Source organism: Chelonia mydas, chromosome 1 (assembly GCF_015237465.2).
Source record: "Chelonia mydas isolate rCheMyd1 chromosome 1, rCheMyd1.pri.v2, whole genome shotgun sequence".
In the NCBI taxonomy this organism is placed as follows: Eukaryota; Metazoa; Chordata; order Testudines; family Cheloniidae; genus Chelonia; species Chelonia mydas.
Window position 1 is genome coordinate 5504867 of NC_057849.1, and position 26476 is coordinate 5531342.

General features: G+C 46.2%; 2 protein-coding genes across 2 annotated transcripts; one reads left to right on the forward strand and one right to left on the reverse strand.

Moving 5' to 3' along the window:
- Positions 1 to 236: 236 nt before the first annotated feature.
- On the forward strand, positions 237 to 1175 carry LOC102930467 (putative olfactory receptor 52P1). The gene has a single exon (XM_007072261.2). The coding sequence runs from the start codon at positions 237 to 239 to the stop codon at positions 1173 to 1175; it is 939 nt and encodes a 312-aa protein (XP_007072323.2).
- Positions 1176 to 17238: 16063 nt separating this feature from the next.
- Positions 17239 to 18177, reverse strand: LOC102930247 (putative olfactory receptor 52P1). The gene has a single exon (XM_027834431.2). It carries the CDS (start codon positions 18175 to 18177, stop codon positions 17239 to 17241), a length of 939 nt encoding a protein of 312 aa, XP_027690232.1.
- Positions 18178 to 26476: the final 8299 nt, after the last annotated feature.

Sequence of the window (26476 nt, forward strand, 5' to 3'; positions counted from 1 at the left end):
TCCCTCCAATGGGCATACAAGTTGCTGTTTTTGACATTGAAATTCATCTGCCATCATGCTGCCCATTCACCTGGATTCATTAGCTCCCTCTGGGGACTTCTTTGGACTTTACTATGACCCCCCATTCTAGATGTTTAATAACTATAAAATATTTCCTTACTATTTTCTCAGTGTCCTTCTCTCCCTTCACAGGAACCTAGACCATTTCTTAGCCCAACTGATGCATCCACCACCTCATGGCAGCTCTCAACTTCACCCCCTCTGACCCTTCAACATTCATGTTAACGGGAATCCCTGGTTTGGAAGCTGCTCATGTCTGGATTTCCATTCCTTTTTCTACGTTCTACATTATTGGCCTGTTGGGAAATTTCATGATTCTGTTTGTTGTAGGCAAAGAGCAGACCCTGCACAAGCCGATGTTCCTGTTGCTCTGCATGCTGGCACTCACGGACATCGGCACATCTACATCCATCGTGCCAAAGGCACTGTGTATATTTTGGTTCAATTTGAAAGGCATTACTGAGGGTGGCTGCCTCGCCCAGATGTTCTTACTTCATGTGGTTTCTGCTATGCACTCAGCCGTCCTTGTGACAATGGCCTTCGATCGCTACGTTGCCATATGTAACCCTCTCAGATATGCCACCATCCTCACCAATGCACGAATAGCTAAGCTAGGGCTTGTGGGTTTCATAAGATCTTTTCTCTTCATTCTTCCACTGCCCTTGCTCCTGAGCAGGCTGCCATTCTGTGCCAATCGCATTATCCCCCACACTTACTGTGACCACATGGCTGTGGTGAAGATGTCATGTGGGGACACCACAGTCAACAGGATATACGGCTTGGTGGTTGCCTTTGTAGTCGTCGGGTTAGACCTGATGCTCGTTGCCCTGTCCTATGGTCTGATTATCAGGGCTGTCCTCAGAATATCCTCCAAGAAATCCTACCAGAAAGCCCTGAACACATGCACAGCCCACATCTTTGTGATGCTGATTTCTTGTACTCTCTCCCTCTTCTCCATTCTGACACACCGGTTTGGTCAAGGCATCACTCCCCATGTTCGCATCATCTTTGCCAACCTCTACTTCCTCATTCCCCCCATGCTCAACCCTATCATTTATGGGGTCAAAACCAAAGAGCTTCGTGACAAAATGGGCAAATACACCTGCAGAAGATGATCGCTGGGGGCACGGACTTTAAACCTGTATGACAAGATGGAGAAATGACATCTCCTTGTTAATCATGGGTGCTCTGTCCCAGTTTGGTTGAGCTTAGCATTGTGGAAGTTCACAGTCCGAGAAGTTCCTCACACCTAACATCTTATTACTCTATGAGATGGCATCCCAGAGACTGGTATCATATTAAACATTTTTCCTGTACTATTTTATTATGGGGTGAGAGCAGTAAACCTGACATTTTTTATTTGGCCTCTTGAACATATTTCATTACAAATGAAAGCTTGGTCAAGGAAGCTTCCTCTCAGATTCAGTATTTAAACACAATGAAGGCACCCCCCGAAATGATTCGCCTGTGCAAAAATACTGACGAATTTACAACCCTTCAGCATTAAAGAAATTAATGGAAAATTTTAGTTGTTTTTTTTTTTCCATTGTGCTTCAAAGAAAGATTGTGGAAATGGTAAATGCTGTTTCAAAACTGCCACGGTCAAAAGACACAGACCTGTACAATGCAGCAGTACTACTTCCCAGAGACACTGAACTTGTAGCTAATTTAAAATTGAGTTCAAAGAAACCAAACATTCAGCAAGTAAATGATCAGAAAATGGGTCAGACAAATCAAATCTGAAGAGAAGTGTTTGAGAAAGGCAAAAAGGCAGGGGAGCAGCTTGTTTTGTGGCAGACCAGGTAGGAGAGCAGAGCTGCTACTGACATCTGTAGGGGAGATTAGCTGAGAGAGACAGAATCACCCAACTGCCCAAGGTTCCCTCCGTGAGGGAAGGGAGGGCCTGCTGAAGGGACATCCTGAGAGGGAAGCATTTGTCATAAATATAAAGGGAAGGGTAAATCTCTTTAAAATCCCTCCTGGACAGAGGAAAAATCCTCTCACCTGTAAAGGGTTAAGAAGCTAAAGGTAACCTCGCTGGCACCTGACCAAAATGACCAATGAGGAGACAAGATACTTTCAAAAGCTGGGGGGAGGGAGAAAAACAAAGGGTCTGTGTCTGTCTGTATGCTGCTTTTGCCGGGGACAGAACAGGAATGGAGTCTTAGAACTTAGTAAGTAATCTAGCTAGGTACGTGTTAGATTATGATTTCTTTAAATGCCTGAGAAAATAGCTGTGCTGAATAGAATGAATATTCCTGTCTGTGTGTCTTTTTTGTAACTTAAGGTTTTGCCTAGAGGGATTCTCTATGTTTGAATCTAATTCCCCTGTAAGGTATCTACCATCCTGATTTTACAGAGGTGATTTCATTTTACTTCTATTAAAAGTCTTCTTGTAAGGAAACTGAATGCTTTTTCATTGTTCTAAGATCCAAGGGTTTGGGTCTGTGGTCACCTATGCAAATTGGTGAGGATTTTTACCAAACCTTTCCCAGGAAGTGGGGTGCAAGGGTTGGGAGGATTTTGGGGGGAAAGATGTTTCCAAACTACTTTTTTTCAGGAACCCAGATAAAGTTTGGTGGTGGCAGTGGAAGTCCAAGGGTAAAATAGTTTGTACCTTGGGGAAGTTTTAACCTAAGCTGGTAAAAGTAAGCTTAGGAGGTTTTCATGCAGGTCCCCACATCTTTACCCTAGAGTTCAGAGTGGGGAAGGAACCTTGACAGCATTCATCTTTAAACTAGGATTTAAACTAGGTTTGCCGGGGGATGGACAACTAAGCCCAGAGCTAAGTGGATAAGTGGGAGGAAACACAAGGATGAGTGTACAACAGGGGAGGCCTCCTGAATCATACTGAGAAAGTAGGGCAATCAGCTAGTTACCTAGGTGCTTGTACATGAACACAAGAAGCCTGGGAAGATTGGAAGTCCTGGCAGAACTGAAGTTTCTGACATAACAGAGACTTGGTCGGGTAGCTCACATGACTGGAGCACTGTCATAGATGTGTATAAACTGTTCAGGAAGGACAGGCAGGGGAGAAAAGGTGGAGGAGTTGCACTGTATGTAAGGGAGCAGTATGATTGCTCAGAGCTCCAGTATGAAACAGGAGAAAAGCCTGTTGAGAGTCTTTGGGTTACGTTTAGAAGCGAGAGCAACAAGGGTGATGTCTTGGTGGGCATGTTCTATACACCACAGGACCAGGAGGATGAGGTAGATGAGGCTTTCTTCGTACACTTAACTAAAGTTTCCAGAATAAATGCCCTGGTTCTAATGGGGGACTTCAATTACCCTGACATCTGCTGACAGAGCAATATAGCAGTGCACGGACAATCCACGAAGTTTTTGGAGAATGTTGGGGACAAATTCCTGGTGCAAGTGCTGGAGGAACCAACTAGGGCCCATCTCCTCTTGACTTGCTGCTCACAAACAGGGAAGAATTGGTAGGGGAAGTAGAAGTGGGAGGCAACCTGGGCAGCAGTGACCATGAGATGATCGAGTTCAGGATCCTCACAAAAGGAAGAAAGGAGAGTAGGAAAATTGGACCCTGGACTTCAGAAAAGCAGACTTTGACACCCTTAGGGAACTGATGGATCATCTGGCAGGCTAATATGAGGGGAAAGGAGTCCAGAAAACCTGGCTGTATTTTAAAGAAGCCATACTGAGAGGGAAGGACAAAACCATTCCAAAGTGCAGAAAGAATAGCAAATATGGCAGGTGGCCAGCTTGGCTTAACAGTGAGATCTTCAGTGAGATTAAACTCAAAAAGGAAGTTTATAAGAAGTGGAAATTTGGACAGATGACTAGGGAGGAGTATAAAAATCTTGTGAGAGAATGCTGGAGTGTAATCAGGAAGGCCAAGCCACAATTTGAGTTACAGCTAGCAAGGGACGTGAAGGGTAACAAGAAGGGTTTCTACAAGTATGTTAGCAACAAGAAGAAGGACAGGGAAAGTGTGGGATGCCTCCTGAATGCGGGGAGGCAAAACAGTGACAGATGGTGTGGAAAAAGCTGAAGTACTCAATGCTTTTTTTGCCTCAGTCTTCACAGACAAAGTCAGCTACCATACTGCTGTTCTGGACAGCACAGTATTGGGAGGAGGTGGGCAGACCTCAGTGGTGAAAAAGCAGGTTAAGGACTATTTAGAAAAGCTGGACATGCACAAGTTTATGGCTCCATCTGAGGGTGCTGAGGAAATTGGCTGATGTGATTACAGAGCTATTGGCCATTATCTTTGAAAATTCATGGCAATCAGGGGAGGTCAAGAACAATTGGAAAAAGCAAATATAGTGCCCATCTTTAAAAAAGAGAAGAAGGAGAATTCGGGAAACTACAGACCTTTCAGTCTCACCTCAGTCCCTGGAAAAATCATGAAGCAGGCCCTCAAATAATCCATTTTGAAGCACTTGAAGAAGAGGAAGGTGATCAGGAACAGTCAACATGGATTCACCAAGGGCAAGTCATGCCTAACCAACCTGATTGCCTTCTACGATGAGATAACTGGCTTTGTGGATATGAGGAAAGCGGTGGACATGATATATCTTGACTTTAGCAAAGCTTTTGATACGGTCTGCCACAGTATTCTTGCCAGCAAGTTAAAAAAGTATGGCTTGGAAGAATGGAAAATAAGGTAGATAGAAAGCTGGCTAGATCATCGGGCTCAACTGATAATGATCATAGAATCATAGAATCATGGAAGATTAGGGTTGGAAGAGACCTCAGGAGGTCTTCTAGTCCAACCTCCTGCTCAAAGCAGGACCAACATCCACTAAATCATCCAAGCCAGGGCTTTGCCAAACTGGGCCTTAAAAATCTCTAAGGATGGAGATTCCACCACCTCCCTAGGTAACCCATTCCAGTGCTTCACCACCCTTGTAGAGAAAAAGTGTTTCCTAATATCAACCTAAACCTCCCCTACTGCAATTTGAGACCATTACTCCTTGTTTGGTCATCTGCCACCACTGAGAACAGCCAAGCTCCATCTTCTTTGGAACCCCCCTTCAGGTAGCTGAAGGCCATTGTCAAATCCCACCTCACTCTTCTCTTCTGTAGACTAAACAAACCCAGCTCCCTCAGCCTCTCCTCATAAGTCATGTGCCCCAGACCAGTGATCATTTCTGTTGCCCTCCGCTGGACTGTCTCCAATTTGTCCACATCCTTTCTGTAGCAGGGCCCAAAACTGAATGCAATACTCCAGATGTGGCCTCATCAGTGCCAGATAGAGGGGAATAATCACATCCCTCGATCTGCGGACAATGCTCCTACTAATTCCATACCCTCCAGTGTATCTACCTCACCCCCCAGCTTAGTGTCATCTGTGAACTTGCTGAGGGTGCAATCCACTCCATCATTCATATCATTAATAAAGGTGTTGAACATAACCGGCCCTAGGACTGACCCCTGGAGTACTCCACTTGATACCGGCTGACAACTATACATCCAGTCATTGATCACTACCTGTTGAGCCTGACAATAGTTCTTTTACTATGCCAGAGAGTAGATGAACTATTAGAACAGTTTTTGCTGCCACTTTAGACCTCACAGATTGATACTGGCAGACACCTTTGATGCCAGAATCCTGGGAGAAGAAAGTATTTTCCACGCTCTTTGGTTTGCATCAATTCAAGATCAAGACATATGGCCTCCACAGGGTGGCTGTGACTTTTGATGGACTGGAAATTACAATTGCGCGGGGTGTATGCCGTGTTACACTGCTACTATTAATTGAAGTGTTTTCCCCCATATCTTCTGGCAGTATTCCCATATGTAATGCAGATGGCAGTACAATGAACACAGAAAAGAAAGCCACCATCAGTTGCTAGCCTGAACAGTTTGCAAGATTCAGTTTGCTCTGACTGTCTGATCCCCTGGTTTCGGCAAATCATTTCTTCACTCCCGGGGACGGTTCTCAAGCTGAAGTTCTCCAGGGAGTATTGTCTGCTCTTCCCACTGCTCATGGAGCTGAGTGAATTGTCTGGGAGTCCTGCCAACCTGAGAGTCCACAGGGACTGTACAGGGGAATCATAATAGTTGCTGTTCAGCACTCTGAATGTCAGACGTGAGATTCATTCACTGATTCTCAGGACTTTCCCTTCTTGTCACTGTACAGAAATTTCCTCGCTCTGCTGAGCGGGATTGTGGTGAGTTGTCTGTTTCTGCCCTGAAGTTTGTGCAAAGGGTTCTAGGGTTCAAGTCATAGAATATCAGGGTGGAGGGGACCTCAGGAGGTTATCTAGTCCAACCCCCTGCTCAAAGCAGGACCAATCCTCAACTAAATCATCCCAGCCAGGGCTTTGTCAAGCCTGACCTGAAAAACTTCTAAGGAAGGAGATTCCACCACCTCCCTAGGGAACCCATTCCAGTGCTTCACCACCCTCCTAGTGAAATAGTGTTTCCTAATATCCAACCTAAACCTCCCCTGCTGCAACTTGAGACCATTACTCCTCATTCTGTCATCTGCTACCACTGAGAAAAGTCTAGATCCATCCTCTTTGGAACCCCCTTCAGGTAGTTGAAAGCAGCTATCAGATACCCCCTCATTCTTCTCTTCCGCAGATTAAACAATCCCAGTTCCCTCACCCTCTCCTCATAAATCATGGAAAAAGGCTAATGTAGTGCCCATCTTTAAAAAAGGGAAGAAGGAGGATCCTGGGAACTACAGGCCAGTCAGCCTCACCTCAGTCCCTGGAAAAATCATGGAGCAGGTCCTCAAAGAATCAATCCTGAAGCACTTAGAGGAGAGGAAAGTGATCAGGAACAGTCAGCATGGATTCACCAAGGGAAGGTCATGCCTGACTAATCTAATCGCCTTTTATGATGAGATTACTGGTTCTGTGGATGAAGGGAAAGCAGTGGATGTATTGTTTCTTGACTTTAGCAAAGCTTTTGACACGGTCTCCCACAGCATTCTTGTCAGCAAGTTAAGGAAGTATGGGCTGGATGAATGCACTATAAGGTGGGTAGAAAGCTGGCTAGATTGTCGGGCTCAACGGGTAGTGATCAATGGCTCCATGTCTAGTTGGCAGCCGGTGTCAAGTGGAGTGCCCCAGGGGTCGGTCCTGGGGCCCGTTTTGTTCAATATCTTCATAAATGATCTGGAGGATGGTGTGGATTGCACTCTCAGCAAATTTGCGGATGATACTAAACTGGGAGGAGTGGTAGATACGCTGGAGGGGAGGGATAGGATACAGAAGGACCTAGACAAATTGGAGGATTGGGCCAAAAGAAATCTAATGAGGTTCAATAAGGATAAGTGCAGGGTCCTGCACTTAGGATGGAAGAATCCAATGCACCGCTACAGACTAGGGACCGAATGGCTAGGCAGCAGTTCTGCGGAAAAGGACCTAGGGGTGACAGTGGACGAGAAGCTGGATATGAGTCAGCAGTGTGCCCTTGTTGCCAAGAAGGCCAATGGCATTTTGGGATGTATAAGTAGGGGCATAGCGAGCAGATCGAGGGACGTGATCGTTCCCCTCTATTCGACACTGGTGAGGCCTCATCTGGAGTACTGTGTCCAGTTTTGGGCCCCACACTACAAGAAGGATGTGGATAAATTGGAAAGAGTCCAGCGAAGGGCAACAAAAATGATTAGGGGTCTAGAGCACATGACTTATGAGGAGAGGCTGAGGGAGCTGGGATTGTTTAGTCTGCAGAAGAGAAGAATGAGGGGGGATTTGATAGCTGCTTTCAACTACCTGAAAGGGGGTTCCAAAGAGGATGGCTCTAGACTGTTCTCAATGGTAGCAGATGACAGAACGAGGAGTAATGGTCTCAAGTTGCAATGGGGGAGGTTTAGATTGGATATTAGGAAAAACTTTTTCACTAAGAGGGTGGTGAAACACTGGAATGCGTTACCTAGGGAGGTGGTAGAATCTCCTTCCTTAGAGGTTTTTAAGGTCAGGCTTGACAAAGCCCTGGCTGGGATGATTTAACTGGGACTTGGTCCTGCTTTGAGCAGGGGGTTGGACTAGATGACCTTCTGGGGTCCCTTCCAACCCTGATATTCTATGATTCTATGATTCTATGTCTTCCAGTCCCCTAATCATTTTTGTTGCCCTCTGCTAGATGTTTTCCAATTTTTCCACATCCTTTTTGTAGTGTGGGGCCCAAAACTGGACACAATACTCCAGATGAGGCCTTACCAATGTTGAATAGTGGGGAGTAATCATGTCCCTCTGTCAAGGTTCCTTCCCCACTCTGAACTCTAGGGTACAGATGTGGGGACCTGCATGAAAACCTCCTGAGCTTACTTTTACCAGCTTAGGTTAAAACTTCCCCAAGGTACAAACTATTTTACCCTTTTCCCTTGGACTTCCACTGCCACCACCAAACTTTATCTGGGTTTACTGGGAAACGTAGTTTGGACACATCTTTCCCCCCAAAATCCTCCCAACCCTTGCACCCCACTTCCTGGGGAAGGTTTGGTAAAAATCCTCACCAATTTGCATAGGTGACCACAGACCCAAACCCTTGGATCTTAGAACAATGAAAAAGCATTCAGTTTTCTTACAAGAAGACTTTTAATAGAAATAAAGGAATCACCTCTGTAAAATCAGGATGGTAGATACCTTACAGGGGAATTAGATTCAAAACATAGAGAATCCCTCTAGGCAAAACCTTAAGTTACAAAAAAGACACACAGACAGGAATAATCATTCTATTCAGCACATTTCTTTTCTCAGCCATTTAAAGAAATCATAATCTAACACATACCTAGCTAGATTACTTACTAAAAGTTCTAAGACTCCATTCCATTTTGTCCCCAGCAAAAGCAGTATACAGACAGACACAGACCCTTTGTTTTTCTCCCTCCTCCCAGCTTTTGAAAGTATCTTGTCTCCTCATTGGTCATTTTGGTCAGGTGCCAGCGAGGTTACCTTTAGCTTCTTAACCCTTTACAGGTGAGAGGATTTTTCCTCTGGCCAGGAGGGATTTTAAAGGGGTTTATCCTTCCCTTTATATTTATGACACCCTCGACCTGCTGGCTATGCCCCTACTTAAACATCCCAAAATGCCATTGGCCTTCTTGGCAGCAATGGCACACTGTTGACTGATATCCAGCTTCTCGTCCACTGTAACCCCTAGGTCCTTTTCTGCAGAACTGCTGCCTAGCCATTTGGTCCCTAGTCTGTAGCGGTGCATGGGATTCTTCCATCCTAAGTGCAGGACTCTGCACTTGTCCTTGTTGAACCTCATCAGATTTCTTTTGGACCAATCCTCTAATTTGTCTCGGGCTCTCTGTATCCTATCCCTCCAGCATATCTACCACTCCTCCCAGTTTAGTGTCATCTGGAAACTTGCTGAGGGTGCAATCCACACCATCCTCCAGATCATTAATGAAGATATTGAACAAAACTGGCCTGAGGACCAACCCCTGGGGCACTCCACTTGATACCGGCTGCCAACTAGACATGGAGCCATTGATCACTACCCGTTGAGCCCGACAATCTAGCCAGCTTTCTATCCACCTTATAGTCCATTCATCCAGCCCATACTTCTTTAACTTGCTGGCAAGAATACTGTGGGAGACTGTATCAAAAGCTTTGCTAAAGTCAAGGAACAACACATCCACCGCTTTCCCCTCATCCACAGAGCCAGTTATCTCATCATAGAAGGCAATTACATTAGTCAGGCATGACCTGCCCTTGGTGAATCTATGCTGACTGTTCCTGATCACTTTCCTCTCCTCTAAGTACTTCAGAATTGATTCCTTGAGGACCTGCTCCATGATTTTTTCAGGGACTGAGGTGAGGCTGACTGGCTTGTAGTTCCCAGGATCCTCCTTCTTCCCTTTTTTAAAGATGGGCACTATATTAGCCTTATTCCAGTTGTCCGGGACTTCCCCGGATCGCCATGAGTTTTCAAAGATAATGGCCAATGGCTCTGCAATCACATCCGCCAACTCCTTTAGCACTCTCAGATGCAGAGCATCTGGCCCCATGGACTTGTGCTAGTCCAGCTTTTCTAAATAGTCCCAAACCACTTCTTTCTTCACAGAGGGCTGGTTATCTCCTCCCCATGCTATGCTGCCCAGTGCAGTAGTCTGGGAACTGACCTTCTTCGTGAAGACAGAGACAAAAAAAGCATTGAGTACATTAGCTTTTTCCACATCCTCTGTCATGAGGTTGCCTCCCTGATTCAGTAAGGGCCCCACACTTTCCTTGACTTTCTTCTTGTTGCTAACATACCTGAAGGAACCCTTCTTGTTACTCTTAACATCTCTTGCTAGCTGCAACTCCAGGTGTGATTTGGCCTTCCTGATTTCACTCCTGCATGCCCGAGCAATATTTTTATACTCTTCCCTGGTCATTTGTCCAATCTTCCACTTCTTGTAAGCTTCTTTTTTGTGTTTAAGATCAGCAAGGATTTCACTGTGAAGCCAAGCTGGTCGCCTGCCATATTTACTATTCTTTCCACACATCGGGCTGGTTTGTCCCTGTAACCTCAGTAAAGATTCTTTAAAATACAGCCAGCTCTCCTGGACTCCTTTCCCCCTCATGTTATTCTCCCGGGGTATCTTGCCCATCAGTTCCCTGAGGTTGTCAAAGTCTGCTTTTCTGAAGTCCAGGGTCTGTATTCTGCTGCTCTCCTTTCTTCCCTGTGCCAGGATCCTGAACTCGACCATCCCATGGTCACTGCCTCCCTGGTTCCCATCCACTTTTGCTTCCCCTACTAATGCTTCCGGTTTGTGTGCAGCAGGTCAAGAAGAGCACTGCTCCTAGTTGGTTCCTCCAGCACTTGCACCAGGAAATTGTCCCCTACACTTTCCAAAATCTTCCTGGATTGTCTGTGCACTGCTGTATTGCTTTCCCAGCAGATATCAGGGTGATTGAAGTCTCCCATGAAAACCAGGGCGTGCGATCTAGTAACTTCTGTTAGTTGCCGGAAGAAAGCCTCGTCCACCTCATCCCCCTGGTCCGGTCGTCTCTAACAGACTCCCACCACGACATCACCCTTGTTGCTCACACTTCTAAACTTAATCCAGAGACTCTCAGGTTTTTCTGCAGTTTCATACAGGAAGTCTGAGCAGTCATACTGCTCTCTTACATATAATGCCACTCCCCGACCTTTTCTGCCCTGCCTGTCCTTCCTGAACAGTTTATATCCATCCATGACAGTACTCCAGTCATGTGAGTTTTCCCACCAAGTTTCTGTTATTCCAATCACATCATAATTCCTTGTCTTTGCCAGGACTTCCAGTTGTCCCTACTTGTTTCCCAGGCTTCTTGCATTTGTGTATAGGCACTTGAGATAAGTTGATGTTTGTCCTGCTTTCTTAGTATGAGGCAGGAGCCCTCCCCTCTCGTGCTCTCCTCCTCGTGCTTCCTCCCGGTATCCCATGTCCCCACTTTCCTCAGGACTTTGGTCTCCTTCCCCCGGTGAACCTAGTTTAAAGCCCTCCTCCCTAGGTTAGCCATCCTGCTTGCGAAGATGCTCTTCCCTCTCTTCGTTAGGTGGAGCCCGTCTCTGCCTAGCACTCCTCCTTCTTGGAACACCATCCCATGGTCAAAAAATGCAAAGTCTTCTCTCCAACACCACCTGCGTAGCCATTCGTTGACTTCCACGATTAGGCGGTCTCTACCCAGGCCTAGGAAGGGGTAGCAATCCGAGGGCTTGATGAGTCTCGGCAGTCTCTCTGTCACATCGTGAATCCTAGCTTCTGGCAAGCAGCAGACTTCTCGGTTTAACCGGTCGGGGTGGCAGATAGATGACTCAGTCCCCCAGAGGAGAGAGTCCCAAACCACCACCACCCGCCTCCTCCCCTTCGGAGTGGTGGTCATGGAACCCCCATCCCCAGGACAGTGCATCTCATGCCTTCCAATCAGCGGAGTCTCCTTCTGTTCCCTTCCCTCAGATGTATCATCTAGTCCACTCTCCACATTAGTACCTGTGGAGAGAACATGAAAATGGTTGCTTACCTGTATCTGCACTGCTGGTACATGGACATTCCCCTTTCTTCTTCTGGAGGTCACATGCTGCCAAATTTATTCACCGTCCTCCTGTCCCCGCTGCGCAGCCTGCTCTGAATCTTCAGAACATTGTGCCCATAGAAGCATATCCTGACGTCTGTCCAGGAAATCTTCAGTTTCTCTTATGCAACACAGGGTCGATACTTGTTTCTCCAGACCATGAACCTTCTCTTCCAATGTGGAGACCAGCTTGCACTTTGTACAGACAAAGTCGCTTCTGTCCTGTGGAAGGAAGACAAACATGGTACATCCAGTGCAGGTCACAACAGCTGAATGCTCCCCATCCATATTACCTTCCTTCTCCGAGCTTCCTCAGGAGTTGTAGAAACTACTCAGAGAAGCCGGCAAGATGTAAGCTTCAGTGGGCTTTCTTCCCAGGCAAACTCCCTCTGTTAGTCGCTCTGCTGTTCGCCGCTCAGCTGGTTCGCAGCTGACTGGCTTTTTATAACAGTAAGGCCCACTCAAGGCTTACCTGGAACAAAGCACTCCCAATTCACACTTTTCAAACAAACCACCAATCAAGCACATGGTCAAACTGTCAAACTGTCCCCACAATAGACACTCAGGTACTTGCCAACACAGCCTCCCTAGTGCAGCCCTTAGCATACCTCCTCTCAGACAGATCCCAGGCAAACTCCCTCTGTTAGCCTCTCTGCTGTTCGCCGTTCGAACCATCTGAACAGGAATTCTCCAGCACGGTGACTTGAACCGTGTTGTATTGTCAGAATCACCAAGGGATTTACCTGATAAAATTGGAACTATCAATGTATTGGAAATAATTTACACAAATATTTGTTTTTAAGATCAGTTCCTTGTGTCTTACTGTGTCCTTCTATCTGTCTCAGTAGCTTCCTTTTTTTTTTGTTTTTTCCTCTAGTTCGTTCAAGCTTTCCAATTCAGCAATTTCACTGCACTGTTAGGGAGTAGAGCCAGAGCCTATGCAGAGATATTTGTGTTACCCGAGGGTTCACAACAAGAATGGGCCACACATTGGCCAGAATTTGCTGTCACATTCTGCCTTCACAGGGTCACTCCAGATTGAAAGTGGCTTCCCTGAGAGCAAAATCAGGGCCCATGCATTTTCAAATCCCCACCTTTCATGACAGATCTGAGAATGCCACATAAACTGGGGGTTTCCTTCAGACTCTCTCAGCACAGTAGCAGAAAGGCACTCTCTGTAGCAGGACCCGATGCTGTAATTATCACAGCTCAGAGCCGAAAGTTAAACACTAAGGGTGAAATCTTGGTCCCCATTGGGATCACCGTAAATCCACATGTAGAAACTTAAATAAACTGTCTGAGTTGCATGGACCATGAGCCTCCAGTGACTTCAACTGGAGTCATCCCATGGTCTCTAAGGATGGGTGAGCTCGTTTGTACTATAGGAGAGCTGACAGGAGAGGAAAGTTTCTGAAATCTCAAACTCACAGGCTTAAAGTCTCAAAACAATTAGGCTAACATTTTATTTAAGGGAGAGAGAGGGGTCTGCTCTCTCCATGCCCCTGCATATCCAGTTCTGGAGAAGACGAGAAGCACCAAAAGGCAGTAAAAATAAAAACATGTTTCTGGCTTAGAGGAAACCAGGAGGGGTTGGAAATCACACCAAGGGAGGTCCAGGAATGTACTGTGTGTGTATGTGGGGGTCCTGTGTCCACATCACAGTGGTGAATGGGCAAAATACAGACTGGGCACCCTGCCTAATGCACAGACCGAAGAGGCATAACAAGGCCTCAGGAGACAGGGGGGTGTCTCAGACTGTAACATAACATGGACCATGCTGTAGCAGATTGTCTGTGACAGCATCCCCCATCCAGACCATCCCTCCTCTCATGAGCAATCCCACTACAGACTCGTGGGAACATGAGCAATTGCCAGCATGGAAAAACAGCTCAGGAAAATGTTTCTATGTTTCTAATGGGCTGCAATATGTTAAAGCTTTGTGTCATTTTGAGGAAGAGTTACTCATGCTGGCTCCTTTTAGTCTCTACGTCTTCTCTCCCTCCTGCCAGGTCTGTCTCTCTCTCTTTCCCTGCACAGGCTAAGCTGCTGCTGGGGGCCCTGGAAAGGCAGTTCAGGCTGATCTCACCCTTTTCCCTGGTGCAGGCAGACCCTGAGATTAACCTCGTATGAGGAGATATTTCTGTGAGCTGTTGCTGTGGGGTCTGGCACCTTGTTTTGATCCTGAATGAGGGGTATCACTGTGTGGCAGGGGTGGGAGCTGTGCAATCCAGGAACATACATGGACAGGTGAGCAGTGCGAGAGGTTGAGGGAGCACACAAGGTGTGTACTTGGACAATCAGGGAGCAATGGAGATTGTGGAGGCAGGCAGGTGGTGTACACAAAGAAGGAGGCAGTAATGGGATTTGTTGGGGTAGGCAGAGGGGTTTACACAGAAAAGTGGGCAGTGCAGAGGGTTGGGGGGCAGGCCCGGGGATGTACACAGAGAAGCAGGCAGCGCTGGAGGTTGTGGGGGCAGGGAGTGGGGTGGAAATGGACAGGCAGGAAGAGCTACTGAAATTCAGTTTTTCTTTGTGATTATTGGCATTTCACCAGTGGAAAGAACCATTGATCTTTGCTCCTCAGTTGGTTCAATCTCCCATCATATTGTGACCCCCTGTCGATACTCTCCTTCCCTATCCCAGGCTACCCCGATTCCAGCAGCACCCTGGTCGCCAGTGTCTTCTCCAGGCTCCACAGTCATCCCTGGCTCACACAATCTCCAAGCTGCCCCACGCTCCCCACAGCTCTTCCTCTGCAGGGAGTGAGGTGTCTTCTGTCACACCTGCTCCCTTGGCTGGGGGTTGAGGGGGAGATCAGTGAGTGTGTCTCTCCAGTGAGAAATCTCACACAGAGAGTGGCAAATGCCAAGGTACCTGTGCTATCGCTCTTGGTGCATCTATACAGAATGCTTGCTGCTTTGGGGACTGCTACACAGGAACAACTCACAAGCTGAGAAGTTTACACATTGTATAATGAGAGTGGATCACTCTGGGACATGTGAGGACCTAGATAAATACAGCTGCCATGTGCAGGATACACTGGCAGCTGCCTGAAACAATGGGCCACCGGGACAGAGATGTTAAACTCAGGATGCTCTGGGAACAGTTTCTAGCCAGCTCTGTAAGTCATTTATGGCGAGGGTTGTACATACATTCTGCTGTATGGAAATTGTATGGGGTCAAATCATTATTTTTCTCACCTAAAATGTTCATCCATGTAGTGCCTCATGGGATCCCTCATCCTTGTGAAATATACACCTAGTGTAACATTACCAAGATGCCACAGTCACATGAAAATTTCTCCCCTTAGGGTAAATTCAACACGGTCATGAACAGAAAAAAATGCCTTCTGTAAGCTCAGGCACGAGCTTGCAGGCAAAATGCCTCCAACTGACTCCTGAGGACATGTATAACACAGGCCTGAGAATTTCCCCAAAATTATTCCTAGAGCAGATCTTTTAGAGAAACATCCAACCTCGATTTAAAAATTTTCAGTGATGAAGAATCCACCAAGACCCTTCGTAAATTGTTCCAGTGGTTAATTACTCTCACCGATAAAAAATGTATACCTTATTGTGACAGATTTATGTTACCAATTTGCTTGGGTGACTAGGCTGAGGCCAAAGGATCTTTAGGGGAGGAGATGAAGGAGCAGACCAAGTGACTAAGTTTAAAGCTTTATTAACCAAATAACAGTGGTGAGTTCTGGGTGTGCCCCACGTCACTCAGAGGGAGGAAGAAAGTGCCCTAACCCACTTTCATACTTACACACGCACAACCCAAGGATGGCCAAGCCTGGGTGTAATGTAAGAAGAAGAAGAGGGAAAGGGTAGAGGAGAGTTCTGCCCTGTGCACAGGTTGTCTAGGGTTCGCTGTAAATTTCCGACTTGCTTCAGCTTTTGGGAGGGATTTAAGCCCTGGGTTCTTCCGGGGGCATTTTTGTCCAGGGACCTTTGTCCCCCGTGCTCTCAGTACCAGTCTGAACCAGCCTTCCGTGACTCTCTTAGTTTCCCCAAAACACACTGGTTTCAGGGTCGCAAGACTGTTGTTTTTTAACTTACTAACCTTTGCAATTTTACTAGTTTTGCAACGCCTTCATTTCTGTCTGGCTTAGTTTTCCTCTCTCTCGGCTGGCCGGGGTTGAGATACAGGCTTCTGGCTGTTTGGCAGCAGAGAGCTTGTTTGTGTGCACTGGCCTTGGGCTGCAGTTTTGTTCCTTATTTTTGGGCCTAGCTGGATCATTGTGTTAACCGATTCCTTTCTCCCTTCCTCCCCATTTGGTGGTGGCAGTGTACCCTCCAAGGGCAAAGAAATTGTGTTTTGGAGAAGTTTTAACCTAAGCTGGTAGAAATATCCTGAGGGGTTCTTTCATGCGGGTCCCCACATCTATACCCTAGAGTTCAGAGTCGGGAGGGAACCCTGACACCCTATTTTACCTGTTTCACAAACTCCAACATGAAATCTCAACACTTACTTTTGCCATCTTTGACAACGGGAACAGGTAGTGTGTATTTTGAAAGTTCCAGCTGAAAAGCGACTCCAAAATCAACTGTGAAAATTGGTAAGTTATTTGACTCAAAGTTGATGTCATAGTTTAACACAGCAGTCCAGTTCTCAAAAACACAGAGTTCCATAACTCTCTCCAACAAGCTCTAGTAGAATCTCCTCAATTCCTGCAACAGTTTTCCCATATTAGCACTTTCAAACAGAAACATTTGGTGTATTCTCCAGGCTTCCTGAAGGATTGGAAGTAGAAAAAGCAGCTAAATTTGGATCACTGCAAATATGATAAAGAAGTTCAGCATTGTAATTTCTTTCTTTGTCTTTGGCTATCTGAAAGTGTAGCTTCAGTTCATCAAACAGATCAAGAATCTTGTTCACACAGCATCTAATGGAAAGCCACCCTGTGTCGGAAATCTGCAGTATCTTCTGGTGGTCTGGAAGTCACAGAAAGGCCGAGTAACAGGGTGTGTGGGGGTGGGGGCTGACAGATAATGCTGAAAGAGGTAAGGTGATGGTCAGAGAGAGGGAACTCAGCAGTGGAGAGAGCAGTCCTTGGGGATGGAGTGATAAGACAATAGGTGTGAAGAACTTCTCAGACTGTGAACTTCCATATTGCTGAGCTCATCCAAATTGGGACGGAGCACCCTTGATTAACAAGGAGACATCTTTCCCTCTCTTGTCAGACTGGTTTAAAGTCAATGGCCCCAGGCAATTACATTCTGCAGATGTATTTGCCTACTTTTTCACGAAGCTCTTTGGTTTTCACCCCATAAATGATAGGGTTGAGCATGGGGGGGATGAGGATATAGAAGTTGCCCAAGATGATGTGAATGTGGGGAGCAATGGCCTGACCAAATCGATGGGTCACATTGGAGAACAGGAAGGGAGTATAAGACATCAGCATCACACAGATGTGGGCTGTGCAGGTGTTGAGAGCTTTCTGGTGGGCTTCCTTAGAGGAGATTCTTAGGACAGCCCTCATGATCAGACTGTAGGACAGGGCAATGAGGGTCAGATCTAACCCAATGACTAGAAACGCCATCGCCAAGCCGTACATATTGTTGACTGTGATGTCCCCACACGATATCTTTGCCACAGCTATAGATTCGCAGTACATGTGGGGGATAATGCGGTTGGCACAGAATGGCAGCCTGCTCAGGAGCAGTGGCAGGGGCATCATGAAGAGAACAGCTCTTGTCAAACCCACTAGCCCTAGCTTAGCTATTCGTGTGTTGGTGAGGATGGTGGCGTATCTCAGAGGGTTACATATGGCAACATAGCGATCGATGGCCATTGTCACAAGGACGGCTGAGTGCATAACAGAAGCTGCATGAAGGAAGAACATCTGGATGAGGCAGCCACCCACAGTAATTCCTTTTAAATTGACCCAAAATATACTCAGTGCCTTCGGCACAACTGAGGTAGACATGCTGATGTCTGTGAGCGCCAGCATGCAGAACAGCAGGAACATCGGCTTGTGCAGGGTCTCCTCTTTGCCTACAACAAACAGAACCATGAAATTTCCCAACAGGCTGATAATGTAGAACATAGAGAAAGGGATGGAAATCCAGACATGGGCAGCTTCCAGGCCAGGGATGCCTGTTAGGATGAATGTTGAAGCATCAGAGGGGGTGAGATTGAAAACTGCCATGAGGTAGTTGATGCATTGATCTGGCTCAGAAATGCTCAAGGTGCCTGTGAAGGGAGAGAGGCACATTGAGGGGGGTTAAACACTTTATAACACATAGTACAGTAAATATATTCTAGTTATCACCAATCTAGAAAGGGGGGTGAGCAGTGAGGTGGCAATATTTACAGATGGCACCCAATTATTCAGGTCATAGCCAATTACAGAAAGTCCTCAGAAGGAGATAACCAATCCAGGTGAATGGGCACAGTAACTACACATTAATTTCTACATCAATAACTGCAATGTGTCTGCCCATTGGAGGAAAAACCTTGAACTACTCAAATACCTTACAAGATTCTAATTTAACTGTATGAACTCAGTAAAGGGACCAGGGCATCATAACACATAGCTCTGTGAAACCCTACTCACCATGCAAGCATGGCCAGATATTAGGCAAAAACCTTGGGATCCAGGAGAAGTGGAATGGGGAGTCATACAGAAAACTTAGTCAGACAATGTTTCACCCTCCTTTAGATTTCTCTGTGCAATACTGAGCACCCTTCTCAAGCCTGACATTGCAGAACTAGAGTGGTTCAGGGAAGGGCAGTGAGAATGATCAAGGGCCGGGGGCTCATATGGACTGGGACTGGCATTGTTACCTTAGAAAGGAAATGAATAAGAGGGGAAATGAGGAAAGTGTATAAATTACTGACTGGTGGAGAGTAGATCGAGAATGTGTTCTCCCTCTCATAACACATGAACAAGAAGACATTCAATTAAGCTGAATTGTGGCAAATTCAAAACAGATAAGAAAAGAGTGCTTTCTTCACTCAATCCCTAATTAGACTGAGGAACTCATTGCCACAAGAGGTAGTTGAGGCCATGAGGTAAGCAAGCATAAGGAAGGGTTTGGAGGGATAGCTCAGCGGTTTGACCAGTGGCCTGCTAAATCCAGGGTTGTGAGTTCAATGCTTGAGGGGGCCATTTAGGGATATGGGGCAAAAATTGGGGATTGGTCCTGCTTTGAGCAGGGGTTTGGACTAGATGACCTCCTGAGGTATTAGGGTGACATCCTCATCATGGTCAAGTCACCCCCATCCATCTACTGCTGGGTTTCTTACACCTTCTTCTGTAGCTTCTGATGTTGTCACTGTCAGAGAGAGAGGACACTGGACTTCATGGGTTTGATTCATGATGCAATTCGTATGTTGGAAAGGAGCCAAGTTTCCCTGATGGAAACAGACATTATCATGCTGGGCTATGACTTTATGCTTAACAGAATGGGGATGAAGGGCACATGAGCCTTGATATTTAGGGCTACAAGCCTGCATCCCCTGTTGCTTTTTGTGAGACATTTTCTTACTGGCATCCACTTTGTCTGAGACATAAGTTACAGGTGTTAACTGACAAGTGTAAGCAGAGACACGTGTCAGCAACTCAGGTGTTTACCCTTCTCATGACTGAATATTTATGAAGTTTACAGGTGATACTAAAATTGGGGGATTGTAAATAATAATAATGAAGAGGGAAGGTCACTTATTCAGAGCAATCTAGATTGTTTAGTAAACCCGGTCAAAGCAAACAGCATGTGTTCTAATATAGCTATGTAGATATCTACATCTAAGAACAAAGAATGTAGGTGATGCTTACATGATGGGGGACTATCATGGGAAACGCAATGATACTGAACAAGAATTGGGGGCATGAAGGGAAAATTAGCTAAACATGAGTTCCCAGTGTGACCCTGTGGCCAAAAGAGCCAATGTGATCCTGGGATGATAACCAGAGGAATGTCAAGGAAAGGTAGAGAAGTTATTTTACCATTCTATTTGGCACTGGTGCGACTGCTGATGGAATCCTATGTACAGTTTTGGAGTCTGGGATTAAAGATGGATGTTGATACACTGAAGAGGGTTCAGAGAAGAGTCACAAGAATTAGTAAAAGATTAGAAAACTTACCTTATTGTGATAGACTCTAGGAGTCAATGTATGTAGTTGAACAAAGATAGTTAATGGGTGCCTTGATAACAGTCTGTAAGTACCTACACTGATACAGAGGTGTAACAGGATCCAATGGCTGCAAGATGAAGTTAAAGAAATTCTGAAAGGAAATAAGGAGTATATTTTTAAAATGGTGAGAGTAAGTATTGGACCAATTTATGAAGGTTCATGGGGGATTCTCCATCACTGAGGATTTTTAAATCAAGGTTGGATGTTTCTCTAAAAGATCTGCTCTAGGAACCAATTTTGGTGAAATTCTCTGTGCTGTACCAGAAGTCAAACTAGATGATCACAATGAGTCAGCTGGAGGCATTTTCCTTGCAAGCTCATGCCTGAGCTTACTGAAGGCTTTTTTTCTATTCATAACCATGGTGAATTTAACACTCTGGATAGAAATTCTCATGCATTTTTGGAGCCTTGAAAATGTTACACTAGGCTGAGGGATCCCATGAGACACTTCATGGATGGAGATTTTGGAGGAAAAAAATGATTTGACCCCATAAAATCATACAACCCTTCCCATTCATGACTAACAGAGCTGGCTAGCAAATCGTCCCAGAGCATCCTGGATTTAACATCTGTGTCACAGTGGCACACTGTTTCAGTCAGCTACCAGTGGTTCCTGCATGTGGCAGCTGTATTGATCTAGGCCCTCACATGTCCCAGGGTTGCCCGCTCTCATTATATAATGTGCATATTTCTCAGTTTGTGAGTTGTTCCTGTGCAGCAGTTCCCAAGGCCACACATATTGTGTATGGGTGTAGCAAGAACAGCAGTACAGGTGCCCTGGCATTTACCAGTCAGGTGTGTGAGATTTCTCACCGGTGAGACACAGTCTCTGATTACCCCCAGCCAATGGAGCAGGTGTGATGGGAGGCACCTCGCCCCCTGGAGAGGAAGAGCTGTGGCGAGCTTGGGGAGGCTCAGAGGTGGTGAGAGCGAGGGATGGCTGGGGAGCATGGAGAAGACACTGGTGACCAGGGTGCTCTTGGAATCGAGCAGCCTGGGATGCGGAAGGAGAGTACAGACAGGAGGTCAGAGACTGAAGGAGCTGAAGAGCAAATATCAGTGGGGTTTTTTTTCCACCAGTGAAATGCCTGAAGTTACATAATTAACATTCAAGAACAACAGTTGCAAACACCCAGGCTGCAGTTCTGTGGCTTGCCACGGGAAAGAGATCTGAGACCTGTCCAAGCACACTCAAGGCAAGGGATGGTCCCTTGGACCAACAATTACAAAGAAAAAAATCACTTTCACCAGTGTTACCCACTACCCCCCAGCACTACTCACCTGTGCCTTTCTACTCCCTGATGGCCCTGACAACCCTTAGTGTTGCCTGTTTCTCTGTGTACACCCCCTGCCTGCCCCCCCACAACCTCCAGTGCTGCCTTCCTGTGTACATCCCACTCCCTACCCCACAATCCCCACTGCTGCCCGCCTGTCCACGTACCCTGCCTGCCTGCCCCACAACTCCCAGCACTGCCCGCCTCTCCATGTAGCCCCCCCCCACAACTTCCAGCCCTGCCACACAGTGATACCCCTCGCCCAGGTCCAAAACCAGGTGCCAGACCCCAGAAAGGCTTTTCAGGCTGGTTCCCACCTTTTCCCCTTTGCAGGCAGACTCTGAGTCTAACCTAGTCTGAGGAAGTATTTCTGTGAGCTGTCACTGTGGGTGAAGGAAACCCCAGCAGCAACAACAGCTCAGCCTGTGCAGGAAAGGAGAGAGGGACAGACCGGGTGGGAGGGAGAGAGGATGTGGAGACTAAAAAGGAGCCAGTGTGTGTAACTCTTCCTTAAAATGACACAAAGCTTTAATGTACTGCAGCCCATTAGAAACCTGGACATACCTTCCTGAGGCTGCTTTTCCATGTTGGCAGCTGCTGACATTACAACAAGGCTGTGGTTGCTCACAGGAGGATGAATGGTCTGGCTGGGAGGTGGTGTCAGAGACAATCTACTACAGTGTGATCCACATTTTGTTACTGTCTGAGACACCCCCTTTCCCCAGGAGGCCTCATTACGCCTCTTTGGTCTGTGCATTAGGCATTCTGTCCATTCCCTATTTCACCCAGTTTCAGGACTCCGTGCTACTGTGACCTGGATGCTACATTGTCCCTGCGCCCCGCCTTTTCCCTGCACACACACACTGTGCATTCCTGGGACTCCTCCAATGAGATTTGCAACACCGCCTGGTTTCCTCTAAGCCAGAGACATGTTTTTATTTTTATAGCCTTTTGGTGCTTCTCGTTCTCTCCAGACCCAGAGATCCAGGGGCACGGAGAGAGCAGACCCCTCTCCCTCCCTGAAAAAAATCCTTATCCTACCTGTTTTAAAACTTTAAGCCTGTGAGTTTGAGATTTCAGCAACTCTCCTCTCCTGTCAGTTCTTCCTTGGTCCAAAGGAGCTCACTCATCCTTAGAGGCCACAGGACAAGTCCAGTTGAAGTCACTGGAGACTCATTGTCTGTGTAAACGAGGCCATTTACTTAAGTCCTTACATGTGGATTTAGTGTGATCTCAATGGGGCCAATGTTGCACCTTTAGTATTTAACTTTTGGCTCCCAGCTGTGAATATCACAGCTTTGGGTCCTGCTACAGAGAGTGCTATTCTGTTAGGGTGCTGAAAGACTTTGAAGGAAATCTCTAGTTTATGTGGCATTCTGAGATTGGGCAAGAAAGATGGGGATTTCAAAACACGTGGGCCCTGATTTTGCTCTCAGGGAGGCCAGGGTCAATCTGGAGTGACCCACTGAAGGCTGAATGTGAGGGCAGAATCTGGCCAGTGTGCCACCCATTCTTGTTGTGAACCCTCTGGTAACACAGATACACACTGCAGAGGCTTTGGCTGCACTACCTAACAGCAAAGTGAAGTTACTGAATTGGGAGACTTGAGCACACCAGATGAAAAACCACACCACCCAAAAAATGGAAGCTACTGAGACAGATAGAAGGACAAAGTGAGAGACAAGGAACTGATCTTAAAAACAAATATTTATCTAAACTATTTCCAATACATTTATAGTTCCAATTTTACCAGGTAAATCCCTGGGTGTTTCTGACAGTACTAAAATGCTGTCCTGGTGAATTCCTGCCCAGATGGTTTTTGACATGCACCCTGGAATTCTTCCTGAGACCTTAGCACTAACTTTCATGCAGAAACAGGTAACTCACCAAAATCCCACTCAGCAAAGAGAGGGAGTCTCCTTAAAGCGACAGGAAGGCAGAGCACTGAGAATCAGTGTATGAATCTCACATGTCTGGCATTCGCCATGCTGGACAGCAACCTTTATGATTCCCCTGTACAGTCACTGCAGACTCTCAGGCTAGCATGGCCCCCGGACAATTCCCTCAGCTCCATGAGCAGCAGAAAAAGTAGAAAATACATCCTGGAGAACTTCAGGTTGAGAGCCTCCCCCAGGAGTGACGAAATAATTTGCAGATAGCAGGGGCTCAGATTGTCATGGCAAGCTGAGTCTTGCAGACGGTTCAGCCGTGCAGTGAACTATGGCTTTCTTTTCTGTGTGTAATGTACTGCCATCTGCACAAGATACGCTACCAAAAATAATTTTCAATTGATCGGAGCAGCACAGTGCTCCCTACAGCCCATGCAGTTGTAATATCCAGTCCATTAGCCTCTGAAAAGTCACTGCCACGCTGTGGAGGCCAAATGACGTGATCTTGAATTGATGCAGGCTGAAGGGCGTGGAAAAGGCTTTCTTCTCCTAGGAGTCTGGCATCAAAGGTATTTGCCAGTATCCCTTTGTGAGGTCCAAATTGGATATATATTTGGCAGCTCCCACCAGTATTAATAGTTCATCTACTATCTGCATTGGGTAATCGTAAAATTTTAATACAGTGTTCATCTTTCAGAAATCGATGCAGAAACAGATTGTGTTATACTGCATCAGAATTAGTACAGCGGGACTTCTCCACTCCCTTTGTGATTCTTTCACCACTCCCAGGGCCGGAGTTCATCTCACATGGTATCCCACATTTTATGAGGAAACAGCCATGGAGTTTGCCTGATCTGTTGCCCTGGGGCCATTTCAATATGGTGGTATTTTAGGTAGGTGTGCCCTATTGGGTTGAGAACATAGTGGTAAAAGAAGCAAACAACTACTACATCTGGATCTTCTGTTTGGGCTACAGTCCCTCCCCCGTGCTTGTGTCATAGGTGCCTGGGAACGTAATTTGGCCTCCAAAGGATATGAGTGTGACAGGTTGTCACACCCAGGGTGCAGTCTGGGAGCCAAGGGAACTGCTGTACCCGTCTAACCACCCAGCTGGGCTGGCCCTTTTTTCACACTTCTTCACTGGTGATTGTATCTCTATAGACCCTGTTATCAACCAACATGACAGCAGACGGTGCCACACACCCAACTGAGTTACCAGAGGGCTTTCCTAAACCACTCAAGTACAAACAACATACATCAACCAATTTCCCAGTTCCAAAGGCTCACCTCCACTCCCCCGACTGGAGTATAAACCCAAATGTATACTGTCTTTCAATGCACAGGGATCTGTAGAATGTAAGATCCTTAGTACTGTTCACCCTCCCCTCGATGTGGGAAGGACACGCAACAAGCCTGTGTTAACCAAGCTGAGATTTTCCCCAGATACTTCACTCAAAGGCACACTGGTTTAGATAATGAAAAAAAGAAGTTTAACTGGAAAAAGATAGATGTTAAGCGATTATAAGTGATAGCAAAAACATCAACGCAGATTACCTAGCAAATAAAAAAAAAACTACAGGCTACAAAAATTGGATACGAGAGAGATTAGATATGAATTAGGACTTTCTCACCCTGGCTCATCATACAAACAGTCCACCAGGTTTCCCTACAAAGGCTGTAAATGCTTTTAGCCTGGGACCAGCACTTCCCCCAGTTCAGTCTTTGTTCTGGAGTGGTAAGGAAAACCTCTGACAAGGGAAACCTTAAAAATTTCATCTTTATAAGAACATAAGAATGGCCATCCTGGATCAGACCAATGGTCCATCTAGCCCAGTATCCTGTCTTGTGACAGCGGCCAATGCCAGGTGCTTCATTGGGAATGAACGGAACAAGTAATCAGCAAGTGATCCATCCACTGTCTCCCTTTCCTAGCTTCTGGCAAATAGAGGCTAGGAACACTTCAGAGCATGGTTTTGCATCCATGCCTGTCCTGGCTAACAGTTCCATGAATTTATCTAATTCTTTTTTGAATCCTGTTATATTTTTAGCCTTCAGAACATCCTCTGTCAAGGAGTTCCACACAGTCACTGTGCATTGTGTGAAGAAATACCTCCTTTTGTTCATTTTAAAGCTGCTGCCTATTAATTTCATTTGGTTCTTGTATTATGAGAAAACGTAATTAACATTTTCTTATTTTCCTTCTCCACACCAGTCATGATTTTATAGACTTCTATCGTATTCCCCCTTAGTTGTCTCTTTTTCCAAGCTAAAAAGTCCCAGTCTTATTCATCTCTCCTCATATGGAAGCTGTTCCCTACCCCTAATCATTTCTGTTGCCCTTCTCTGTAACTTTTCCAATTCCAATATATCTTTGTTGAAATGGGGCAACCAGATACAGATGCAGTATTGAAGATGTGGACGTACCATGGATTTACATGGAGGCAAGATGATATTTTCTGTCTTATTATTTTCCTTTTCCTCATGATATCGGGATGTTCTGGTACCACTTAATAGCGGGATTTGTTTGCATGAGTACTCGGTAGTTACCACCTCTTAGGAATGTGTATTTCTGCAATATAAGCCCTGTTCTTGCCAAATTCTGTGAGGAGGTAGAAGGTGGAATAATCAAAATGAGCCCCAGAAAGGAGCAGATGTGATTCAGAATATCACTTGGAGGTATTTGAAATTAAGGGGAGTAGATATGGATAAGTGGGATGGGAGACACACTGATGAATTGATCAAAGAAATGCAAAGGATGGAAGAAGAAATGTTTAAGGAGCAGTGTAATGCTCCCTCACTCTCCCGCTCAGAGGGAGGCCACTCAGGCTGGTCCTGTCTGGCCAGGACCAAAGTCTGCAGGACAGCCAAGAGCCCACAACAGGGCTGGGTGATCAACAGTCACTGTCAGACTTTAGCCTGGGTTTGGGTGGCTCAAGCTGTCAGCTCTTAAACAGAGTCTATAACTGAGCTGGGGCCTGGGATTGAGGAGTCTCAGGCAGCCAGCAACAAACAGTCTATCAGGGATGGCTTTAGCCTGGGCAGGTCTCCGGCAGCCAGAAAAGCAGCAGTCTGTAAGGGAGCTGGTAAGGGAGGCTCCTCTTCAGAGCTGGAGCTTCTCTGTACAGTGTAGGGAGTCAGCCACCTCTC